This window comes from Neopsephotus bourkii, unplaced genomic scaffold (genome assembly GCF_033783945.1).
Source record: "Neopsephotus bourkii isolate Nb327-2 ecotype Australia unplaced genomic scaffold, CSIRO-AGI_Nbou_v1 NB_1572, whole genome shotgun sequence".
Lineage (NCBI taxonomy): Eukaryota > Metazoa > Chordata > Aves > Psittaciformes > Psittacidae > Neopsephotus > Neopsephotus bourkii.
This window is the reverse complement of record NW_026902048.1, coordinates 6,280,498-6,292,766: the sequence shown is the minus strand read 5'-3', so window position 1 is coordinate 6,292,766 and position 12,269 is coordinate 6,280,498. Positions and strand designations below refer to the sequence as shown.

The following is a 12,269-nucleotide window of genomic DNA, read 5'->3' as shown; positions in this document are numbered from 1 at the left end:
AAATTATCTTACATGCCTTTGCAAAGGAGGACTTCAAGCTTCTCTGTTTACAAACAGAGGAAGGGAAAGAAAAGAATAGAAATGAAGGTATCAACAAGATCAGTTATTTGGTTAGTCCAATATTTTATGCTTGGCTGCACCGTTACTGAAACCTTAATCCTACCACAACATTAGATAAGCATTCAATACCATACCTGCAGAAAGTAGCAAGCAAAACTGAAAGGTTTTAAACTTGACAGTAGAGCTAAATAGTACATAGGTGCCATAAATGTTGATTACAATAACATCTATTCTTTACATTATGTTGTATCAGAAGATGACTTCTTCATGACCTGCAAAATATTGCCATTTCATGCCCTGAGGCAGACAGAAGGCTTTTTATGCTCTGACCCAAGTATGCATTACCCACAGCTCCATGAAGCCAGCCCATCTGCAGGCAGTTTTTCCATCAAATTCCTATTCCTTTTCTTTCCACACGTGCCTGCTCTTCTATAGGTACAATAATGCTCTTGCCCTTGCCTGGGAAGCTCTCAGCCAAATCCAACAGACCCCATATAGCCATGGCTGAGACCAGCAATGATGCTGGTGGCACTTCTATGGAAACATGTTTACAAAAGGGAAAGAATCCATTTCAAGTACTTATACATGTTGATAAGTTGCCCCCCCCCCGAGCTTTCACTTGACTCTTCTTGTGCTGGGAGCAAGTGATGCTTGAAAATCATTAATACTGATGACATATTTCTGTAAGTAGCTTTTCAGCTTCCCTTCTTCCTTTGGGTTTCTCTGTTAACCACCCCAATGCTTTAAGAGCCAGCAAGGCTACTGGCAGAAATGCCTTTCCAGCTCACTTTTGGCTGTGTGGCCTACAGCTAGGAATGACTTCTTGCTGTTTCCTGAACCAACACCATTAGCCACATACAAGAAGCAATTCTGTGTTTGGTTCCAGAACAGAGGCCACAGGGAGATTCAAGAAATACAGGCCTGCCCAGAAGCCCAGTTCATCAGACAAGAGATCTAAGGCTCAAAGTGTGCAGTGCTCTCAACATCCCAGATGCCAGCTCCTACTCTTCTCTATGAATCCTAAGGACACAGCCCCCAAACTGCCTCAGAATGATGGTTGATACTGGTCTGCCATCTCATTTTAATTAAAAAACCCCAACAAATATACAACAAAACAAACAAAAAAAACCCACCCCACCAAATAACCACATTTTTTCCTTTCACTTTCCCTATGGAAACATCCAGGTTTAGAAAACAAACACAAATTGGACATCTGATGAATCATAGAATCATAAAAATCCCATTGTTTCCCACGGTAGCATAAGTTAGTGGAAAGGGGGAAAGAGAGAGGTAGGGGCTGCACCTCCTGACTTGCTCTGCTCCTGTTCACATCTGTTTCATTAAATATCCTTTTTTCCCAATTTGGAAGTTAGACGGTGCCATCTGACCAAAGCAAAAAGGAAGGGAGAAATCAAAACACATCAGTAACCAGGAGCTGTAAAATACTGCCACCCATGGCACTTTGACACTACATCATAAATGGAGGATGTTGGTATTATAGCATGGGCATTAGCCCAGGAAAGTGAAGAGGGAATGTAGCAAATAAACAGCATCTCTTACCAACAGTGTGTGTAAATATGCATGTGCTGGAAGGGCTAGTGAGTTGTGCTCAGCCAAGCCAGATAAGCTAGAGCTTCCCTGCCCTCTCAGAGCAGCAGAAGTAACCCACAGAAGAACTGCACATACAAGCCATACAAAAGCAAGCCATGGCTTAGCCTCCCTCATTACACTGGATAGTATTTGCACATTTTTCTTCCAAATATACTTTTCATTGCACGCTTGAACATCTGAGTCATGTACAGTTTTGGGAGCACAAAATGAGATTATTAATGCTGACAACAGCCAAACTAGGGGATAACAGGCAGCCTTCCAGCAATAGGTTAGATATAGGGAAGACATTCTTTTGAATTTGTCTAGTGCAAGTGTCCCTGCCCATGGCAGGGGTGTCGGAACTGGATGAGCTTAAGGTCCATTCTAACCCAAACCATTCTATGCTGCTACAATAATAGCCAGAATCTCTAGCTATGAAGCTGCTGGTGGCTGTACCAGAAGTTGCATTAGGTTTTACAGCAGGATGTCAAAATTCCAGACACACCACACTGAATTGGTTTGTAATTCAGGGAAGTAGAATAATATTAGAGGGGGAAGGGGAGAAATGATTTTTATTTGGGATCCACATGAGTACTTGAACTCCAGTCCTTAGGGTTAAAGAGCAAATGATTTATAATTCATTATGCCACTCATCCAGCCACTTTCACTAACACGAGTGACAAATCATTCCAGCTCCTAGAGCTATTTGTTTTAGGTACACTGATCCTGAGAGACTTCTCCTGGTGATGGCAAAGCCGGTACCCAGAGGGCTCTGGAGGAATGCAAAGTCTGATATTAGGGGTTTATTAAACATTCTGAGTTGGGTCTAAAGCTAGTGTAAATTAACTCAGCTCCATGGAAACAAATGAAAAAGCAGCTTATACCAGCTAAGAATTCAACCTATGCAGAAGAAATAATTTCTCTTCTAAAATGGACATTGAAAGCTCAGACTTGCCCTGCCTGTTTCTGGGCAATGCTGCCTTCCTCCTGACCCACAGAGTACAACAGGAGCTCAACGACAGCAAGGAACAGAATCTTTCTTTTAATCATTAATATCAGCAGAAGTCTCAGCAGGTCTGAAGGCAGAGATGTCTTTCTGGATAAGCCCAAAGGATCAGGAAAATTTGTTTGAGGATTATCTACATTTATTTAAATCTTAGAAGCATTTTCCAATCCTATGCTGCTCATTCAGGTCCAACAGATTGTCTTACCTTCCCTCTCCCAACCCCAATGGCATTCTTCCCCCATTGCAGTCCTTAAACACAGAAAAATTATATTTTTTTTCCTACAAATCCTCTCCCAGATCTCAATGTTCAGTTTACACCTCAGTCCTCATAAGGATAAAGAAAGGTCCTTTGACAAACTTAAAGCAACTCTTTCACTGGATTTCAGGGCAGATAAGATTAAATGTACAGCCTCCCTTATACTTAGAGACATGGAAAGTTCCAAACCTTTGAAGCATTAAAAAGATATCCATGTGAAGAGAAGACCACTGCAATTCCCCAAAGACTCATACCATAATTAAACTGGCTGTTGAACTTCTCACAGTTGATAATGTTGAAGCGATAGGGAACTGCTAATTTCATGCCACGGACTTCAAAGTAGAACCACTGATGCTGCTGGTTGCTGTTCACATCCGCGTTCATAATTAAGTCATATTCAAATCTGTAAAGGAAGACCAGAAAAGACGGTGGCCATGAATACACCCCCCCCAGTCTGAGAACAGCAGGCTAGACAATCACATTCTCTAATATCCCATGAGAGCCAAACAACATCACCAAACTAGCAGTAACCAGATGCATCATTGAATACTCTCACTATGTTAGTCATATCAAAGCATTTTGAGCTGTTTTCTTACTCCTGGTACCTTCGTGACTTCTAGGTGTTGGAAGGCATTGTATCGTATAACCTGCTTCCCTGGCCAGACCTTTCTAAACCCAGGAAAACTCCACTGCTTTGTGCTGTGGTCACAGGGGGAAGGCAGGATGGGATGTGGCCGCTACAGGCGTACTTACTCACGCACTTGAATGGCTTTGCGAAGGTTTCCCGATTCAAACTTGGAGAAGAATGTCAGGCAGTCTGGAGCACCTGGGCTTGAGTGACTGCAGTAAATCAAAGCAAAGATAACTATAGCAGGTTGCTTCAATTGACAGGCTTTTAAATATATGTAATATTTTTAATAAGCAAGACTCTCAGAATAGCAATAGGTAAGCAAATCCATAATCTTCCTATCCAATGCAGCGTTCTCTCTTCTTGCTTAGTGATTTTGAATAGCATCTTCTTTTCATTTCCCAGTACCACCTTTTGCCCCAGTTCATTTTTAATTTCTTTATTCCAGTTACCTATCTTACTGAATTATTTCCATTAGCTTATTAATTGCACAAGGCATTTTTATGCAATTATTAGACATTAACTCATCTATATATTTACTCATCTATATATTTTCCTTCTAAAGCTTAGAAACCATTAAATTCATCTTGAACAACTTCACAACTTTCTCCCACCTCAAACTGTCCTTTACCTTTTTTCTTTTTCCTCTGAAAAAATGTTCTCCAAGTCATTCATCCTTCCTCTGAATGCAATTTCTTCCTATTTGGGACCCTCTCAGCTGCCCTTTACTGCAACTTCTCAAGGACCACAATTTCCGGCCACAGTTGAGTACTTGAAACTATTCACAAGGCTGGATGCATGGTGTTCAGAAGCCTTTTGTAGGTGCTTAGGGTACTTCTATAGACCATGACACTGGCTGTACAGACAATGAAGTGCAGTTGCAGTAGGAAATGCTGTTTCAGGGTGCAGGGAGGCTGCAACTGGATGCATAGGTATGGTTCCCAGCATCTGCCTGCATGCTTCTGTTCCAGATCCCTACATATCCAGGGACACCATACAGTCCCTTTGAGGTATAGATTTTCGTGTTCTGTCTAAAAGGTTTCAAGGTTATTTTGCTCCAGTGACTTCTACAACAAATCCTTTTCCCAGAGCCACACACAGGGAATCTACTCATCCTGTATATTTTTCCTGTTGGGCCTTTATCTCCTAGGTTATTTCTTCTGTACTTTTATCAGGGCTGAACAGATGAACTGAGCTCACTACCTAACCCAGTACTGACAGTGCCCCTGGCTACAGTACTCAATCTGAGTTACTCACCTGGGCTCATCTAAGTCAAAAACAGTTCTGCCTATCACATCACCTGGCTGGATTAAGCGGCGAACATCATCTAGTACTTTGTCCCTAGGAAAAAACAGAAGGGTAGATTGTAATGATACTGTGAGAAATCTCAGTACAGGATAATCTTGTAAAAGAAATATGAAGAGGTTTAGGCAATTCTTTTGAAGGACTGGTAAAAAAAGAAGACTTCCATGTGCTAATTCCAGGTGAGCTTCATTTGTTGGTTTTTTGTTGTTGTTGGTTTTGGTTGGCTGTTCTTTTACCATGAGAAAACTCCTGCTCTGTTCTCATTACAAGTTGCCTTTTAGACTAAACGACTGATTCTGTACATTTCCTATTCTTTAGAGTATTCTGTCAAGTTTGACTTATCCCCAGTTCTTCTCAGTCAGTGCCAATCTCCCAAATGGCCAGCCTTGCCCTGTGAGAAAATATCTGCCATAACTTATAAACTTACTAGTCTGTTTTACAGTGAATTTTGATTCTAAATCAAGCTAATTTCTACTCATTATTAAACGGAAGCTCTCTGATCCCTAAAGATGACCAAATGTGGAATACCAGATTTTCTTCCTGACCTTTTCAACAATCATGTTATGCCCTGAAGCATGGTATGATTATTCCCATTTCAGCTGTATGGTTACACATGTTATTATAGTCATAAAATAAATGCTTTTAGAGCAACAGTGCAAGGAGAAGATGGTAGAGTGATTTTGCCTCTAAAATAAGATTTTCAGCTTTTGTATTTGCTGTAGAAAGAATCATTATCTCTCTAGAGGTCAGGAATTAGTGGTCTTCACAAATGCCATTTGATTAGCATTGATCAAATTTAAAGTTTAATACAGAATCCAGTCTCTGTCGTATCTGTTAGTAATTCCTTATACCACTGAAAAGAAATGTAAAGTCATTGTACACAGCCACGCATGGAGCAGACAAAGCTATTATAAGTGGAGCTTTTTTTGCCAGTACAGCTTCAAAACACAGCTTTCCCCTCACCTGAAAGTCTGAAACAACATGGAAAAAACAGTAGCCTCTAGCAAAACATGGCAGAGGGGAGATCTGGTTTGATTTCTCTCTGCATGTTGCATGCTGTATATGTTGTCTTCTCCTAGTAAGCTGGGCAGCAGGGAGGGAGAGCAGCTCACTTACCTTGCCCCACTGCAGCTCTCTGGCTCATGACAGACTTCCCAGAAGCTGAAGCACATGCTAGGGAAGGAGGAGAAGATTCTGGAGGACCCCATGAGTGAGCAGAGAGTGAGAGACACAGCAAGAAGGGACACAGCAGCAGAAGGGTAGACCAGGGAGATTCCAGAAAGCAACCTGACAGACACACAGCTCCAAGAGGATAGGAAGGATTTGTCCTCCAAGAGCCAGATGGGACCCAGTGTTGCTAAAGGTGACTGGATTAAGAGCAAGACTAAAGGCAAAAACATATCCTAAAAGGACAGAATCTTCTCCATCTCTAATACGAACTTGTTCTCATTTGTGTTCTATCAAGGACACAGATTCATAGTATATTCTGGCTCTTGGGCCGCTTATGTTAAGGAAAAGCTGCTAGTAAATCTGTGTTAGAGCTTTGACCAGCTCAGATTTCCATCATATACATTGATAGATTTATCAATAACTAGTTTAATCAGTAACAGTTTGGAACATGGATTCACAGAAACCATAAGAATCTCACTCCAGGATTGCTACTACCACTTTGACCTATGAGACATAGAAAGCAACTCACAGACATCACAACTCATCCACTGACACATGGAAAGTCCATGTCAGAGATAGGAAATAGGTTCGCCAATTCCTAACCTGTATGGTAATTATATCAAAACACAATCACCTTTGAACCCCATACTTGCGCTCCAACATGGGCTTGCTGTAAGGAGGTGGCTGGTGACCCCAGAAATCAGGGAATGCCAAGTCTTTGTAGCCTGGTATGGACTTAACACATTTGGCCCTTGCTATGTAAAAGTGAGGGCTGTGGAATGGGATATCTCCTTGGTGTTTCTCCAGCAGGTTTGTCACTATGTCTGAGCAATCCAGGCTCCCTCCAGCAATAGAACTGATCAAGGCCTCACATTCAGGGTAAAATGTTTTTTTGTACCAAGCAGGATCTTTTGGGAGGGGGCGTAAAATAAGCACATGATTCCTGTCTGGATCTTCACAAGAGTCTGCATCTTGAGCTGTTTCTGCAATGTCTCTCTTTTCATCAGTCTGATCCCATCTGCGTATCTCCTTCTTTGTCCAGCTCTGCAGTGGGACTTTGAAATCCTTTTCCCCTGGATCTGGTCCCATCTCTGTGACACTTTGGTTTCTCAATCTGTAGTTTGGATGTTTCACAGAAGTAGCATTTGGAATGGAATGAGAGGGAGCAGAGAGAAGGCTCTCAGTTCTGTCCTCCAAGCTCTTCTTTTCCTCAGATTCTGTTTCAAGCTCCTTTAAATTTAAAAAGCAGAAGAAATTAAAAGAAACTGAAGACAGATTGTGCTTCCTTCTAGAGGAAACCTTTCAAGGAAGAAAGAGCAAATATTTACAAGCCTCCCAAAATTGTACTCATCCAGTAAGACAGACAGAGTAAAATCAGCCCATGGACCACCTGCCAGAATTTCTCTATCCACAAAGCTGTTTCAACAGTAGTCCTCAGAAACTAAAAGGATCAGATTGAGTCATTGGAGTGAGTCAGCTCCAACCAAAACCAACAGTTCTAACAAATTAGGGAAGATAACTTGCAAGGCATTTTTTTCTTTAAATATAAAATGTTATAGCAGGGCAAAGGAGGCAAATCTGTCATGCAAAACTCCGTCCCACCTTCATGCAACAGTATAATTTGATCACATTTGGCTACTTATGGTCATAATAAGTGTCATAGAATTGTGTGTACGGGAGATATATTAAGCCAGTGATCCTTTACAGATTTGTATTTGAATCATGGTTTTCAGGTTTCCTAAATTCCAAGACCTGTAAAGAGTGCATTTGTTGTCCCAGACTGCAATGTAACAATGGTTAGAACTGTGCGTTTCACTCAGTGGCAGTGCAGTCTTCTCCATCACTTCCTTAAAAACACTAGTTGACAGTATTTACTTTCTACATCTCATTCTGATTTTGATATTGCTGTTGAAATTGCCAGCAAGGGTACAAATTATTACCTGACAGATATCTTATGTGGCTATTGATTCAATAGTGCTTTGTTAATCCATACCCAGCCAAACGTGCACCAAACAGCATCATTCACTTTCTATCACTCTTGATTCTCATCAGTAAACTATAACAAAAAGTCTTAATCTTTGGTTTTCTAGGCCTGTAAGACATCTAGTTTTCCCTTTGCAATAGCCTCATCTAGTTACCTCTTGTCAGTACTCCCTTTCAAGTATTTCTTAAACTCTTGAATATTCACAAATAAAGGAATCCACATTATGACAGTACCTGAAAATTATGGGAAAGTTCTGGACACATTGCTTCATATTGTCCAAGCTCTTCCTCTGGTCGGTCAAGAACTGCCTTTGACCTCAGTTTGTTCACATCTGTCTCCAAGTCATAATCCTACAAAAGCAGAATTAGGAAAGCATGTATATGAAACCAGCCCCACAAGATAACTGTTGAAGTGATATTCTGCATAATACCATTGCTTTCTAATAACATCATACTCATTTAACGAGTCATATAAGTGTTAAAGTCATTTTATGGAAAGGAAAAATAGAGGCACAAGAGGAAAGATTACCTCATGAAAAAGAGGAATTTGATGTTTTGGTATTTGAGTACCTAAGTAGACATACCATGAAAAGATGGTTTCTAACAGCATCTGAAAGTTGAACCTTGTCATAAGCAGCTCAGCTTGGGAGACTTCAAAATAACCAACAATTGCTAGTTATTTCTAAGCATATCACCCATTCCCTTGCTTATGTTGTGTAAAACAGTAGGCACAGGTCTTCAATGTAATTAGTAATATTCTTATTCAAAGAAAAAGATAATCAAATATGTATATAGCAAAAATATATTCCAAGTATATTAATGCCAAAATTGTCTTCACAAACCACCAGCCAAATTAGAAAGCTTGACACTTCTACTTTCCATTTAGACAACCACATGGTTTCTCTGAGTACCTGTCAATCAAACTGAAAGGCCCAGATCCGTATAATTGAACTTATAGGCACCAATTCCTTATATTTTATTTTTATATCTCAACGCTGCTTATGAAAATCTGTGAAACTGTTACCCAATTCATCTTCTTTACTCTCCAACTCCTTGATATTTTTATATGAAAAAAAAGCTTTTTAGATCTCAACCATCAGTGAATCAGGAAAAAGAACCTCATCTGAAACTTTCACAGTTAAAGGCAACTGTGCAAACTCCTCCATATCCAATAAAAGAACCGAAACTGAACTGTGTCAGCATTCAGCCATTGCATATGAAATGAGGAAAAGATGGCTTCACAGATGAAATGAGGAAAAGATGGGGCAAGAGAGAAGAACAGAAACATAGTATTGATGAGTGGGCATTACTCCACATCATTATTCAAATAATTTAACATGTCAGTAGTAAGTGTGCCCCACCAAATGCCAGCAAAGAACTGACTTGCTCATTTCTGAAGCTATTATCAAAAGAAAAAATGATAAAATTGCCCGAATGCAAAAGAGTCCATGAGATCTCAAATCCTGAGCCACACCTGTATTGCAAAGCAGAGTTTGAAATGCGCTTAAGGCCTAGGTGAAAATGCAGTGAAGAGCTGCACGGAGTACGAGGTCAGTTTAAAGGATTTGCCACTGACAGCATAATGATGATAGGCAGCTTCAAGCTTGATGAAGATTTGGGTTGGGAAGGCTAAATGGTTGATGTAATGATTTTGATTTTCATGGAACTGTCTGAACAGTTACTGATGGAAGTGTTGAGCCAAGTTTAAGTTTGATTGCTATTATAGGATACATAGATATGTGTTAAGTAGCCTTGAAAATGTTTGTACATCACATCAATGCCAGGAAATATTGTGCAAATGATAGCTCACACACAGACACACAAAAAATGTAAACTGAAAGTTCATTATCCATTCCCTGATTGCTTTGCCTTTAGAAAGATTTGTCACAAGAGATGTATGACCAGTATGCCAGACAAACAGTACTTAAAACTCATACTCAGAGCAAGCTCTCAGGCAAAAATAAAAACAAACCTGATGATCACATCTACTTGGTAAAATATTATGAATAATGAAATAGTTCAGAGACATATAGGACTATAGGATCTCTTTCTGAATGAATAACTAATTAAAGAAGGAGATAAATTCACTATGAACCTTATCCTTAATGAGTGTCTTAACGAGCTGTAACATTCAGCTAAAACCAGACAGACAGGGCCAAGTTAGGACACTGAGCTAATGTGGTATTTTTTCTCTTAGCTTCATTTTCTTCATTGACTGACATCAGTTTAATACTTGAGGAGAAAAAGACAAGACAAGTAAAGAAAATGCCCTTCCACAAAGTCTCAATCATATCTAATTAGACTGTGTTTGCAACTCCATTTCTTTAATATGCTTTCCCAAACCACTTTATGTGGCAAAGACCTATTAGCAGCATTCACCACTTCACATGTGCATATGTGCTTTTGTGTATTTTCACAACAGAAACGTTTGCACACTCATCCTCAGCTGATAGAGGGCTTTTTTGCAAGTTACATCACGGTAGGAAGAGTGCAAAGGGAGAAGTCAGAAAAGTATTGAATAATTCATTGTATTATTTGTCTATGTGCAGCAGCAAATGAAGAAGAAATATAGGTTCAAATGCCTCAGCTGTGGCTTAAAAGTACTGACCTTTTGCTTAGGATTGATGCACAGCCAAATATGCTCTGATATGGGAAGAAAAAAAGGGTTTCTAGATGATAATTCTGTTTTCTCCACTAAGTGCCTTTTCTGCTCTATACCTGGAGGAATCAAGGATCCATCGTTTATCCCTGACAGTGCACATGATTATAATAGTCACTGATCAGTCTCCCTACAGGAACACAGAAGCCACCAAACCCACACCATCCCGGGTGACAAGCATGGCAATTAATAAGACAAATACAGGAGACTCTCTTCAATGAAAGTTAATGCTTTCTCTTTTCCTTCTTTCAAGTATCCTCTATTATTTGTGTAGTGTATTTATGTGGGACCACATGCATATCTACACTCTGTGTTTTGACAGCTTATCAGGATGTCAAAACAGACAATGAAAAGTTTACTTTCCAGTATGTGGATGATTAATGAAATGGCTCATATACCTACTTCCTCCTTACTCTCCTCTTCCTCACTATCCAGGTCTTTTTCAGCCTCTTCCTCTCCATCACTCTCATAGTCACCTGCAGAAGTAGAAAACAGGCAAAGGTGTTCAATCTAATACCCCCCCCTCAGGCCCTCTACAGAAGTAGGTACAACCTCTTCTAGTGTGCCACATGCCTTCAAGCTACAACTCACCACAACCCTGATTAGAAAAGATCCCATTTGTTAATTTAATATAAATGAATTTGGCACTAAATCTCCCACTTTTTAAAGCTCTGCTCTCTTGGACTCAAGCACTGCCTTTCAAAACCATGACAAATGTCACCATGATATGGATCCAACTCCTATTACAAAGCAATACAGAGATTTTCTGCTTGGCTGCAATAATATTACAGGATGCTCTTAATCTATATTATCTAGACTAGGATGTTTTACTGCCATCATTGTTATATTATTTGAGCATCTTCCATATGAAACTGAAAGCAACAGAGAAATTGCTTGTGTGTACCACAGGGTCTACCGTTTCTCCTCTTCCGTGGGTTGTGTGGCTGTCATGCCTGCGCTTCAGTTCTGCTTTTCAGCAAGCGCTCCCATCTTTCACTCGTGCAGCATTATTGCTATCTGCTTTAATTTCAGAAAGGAAAAAGGATAATTCCTGCAATTCTTTACTGAAAAAGAAGCAGGGCAGTGTTTCCCCCCCAAACAGCCATGCACAAACACAGTACCTCTGTCGCTGTGCTGGTGTTAGAGCAATGGCACCTCCAGCCTCTGTCGTGCCAACTTTGTTTCATTATTTTTTGGATAATAGAAGAACTTGGTTTTTTTTCCCCTTTACCTTGCTCCTTTTACTCTTCTCTCATTCTCCAAGCTCTGAGAAGACCTGGGAGTAGTTTTATCTCTACTGAATAAAACTCTAAGCCATCAGATTTTAACTGTACAACTCAGGACAAGGCTGTCAAGACTCCTCTTCCTCAGATGCCACATTTAATTCTCATGTTATGCTCTTACTGAACTCACCCTTCAGCCACTTACCTTCAGATCCCTCACACGGGGGTTCAACCTTGGCATTCCCGGGAAGAGGGAAGGAATAGGAACTTCTCACTGTCACCACAGGCAGAGGCTCTTTGGGGTAGCACTTCCTCAGAATCTGAGTCACGGTGTTTATGATAGGATCCAGGTTTTTGCAAGATAAACAGTCCTAGGAATCAAAGGAGAA

General features: G+C 40.3%; 1 protein-coding gene across 2 annotated transcripts in view; it reads right to left on the bottom strand.

Moving 5' to 3' along the window:
• The window catches only part of AGBL1 (AGBL carboxypeptidase 1), a 285,185-nt gene that overhangs the window by 212,942 nt on the left and 59,974 nt on the right, over positions 1-12,269 (bottom strand). For both annotated transcript variants that reach the window (XM_061371321.1, XM_061371322.1), the window contains 7 exons: positions 12,071-12,251; positions 11,060-11,112; positions 8,233-8,349; positions 6,650-7,245; positions 4,798-4,881; positions 3,666-3,752; positions 3,167-3,315 (listed from right to left, as the gene is read on the bottom strand). In XM_061371321.1, the coding sequence (XP_061227305.1) occupies positions 3,167-3,315; positions 3,666-3,752; positions 4,798-4,881; positions 6,650-7,245; positions 8,233-8,349; positions 11,060-11,112; positions 12,071-12,251 (1,267 nt within the window). The remainder of the gene's footprint in view (positions 1-3,166; positions 3,316-3,665; positions 3,753-4,797; positions 4,882-6,649; positions 7,246-8,232; positions 8,350-11,059; positions 11,113-12,070; positions 12,252-12,269) is intronic.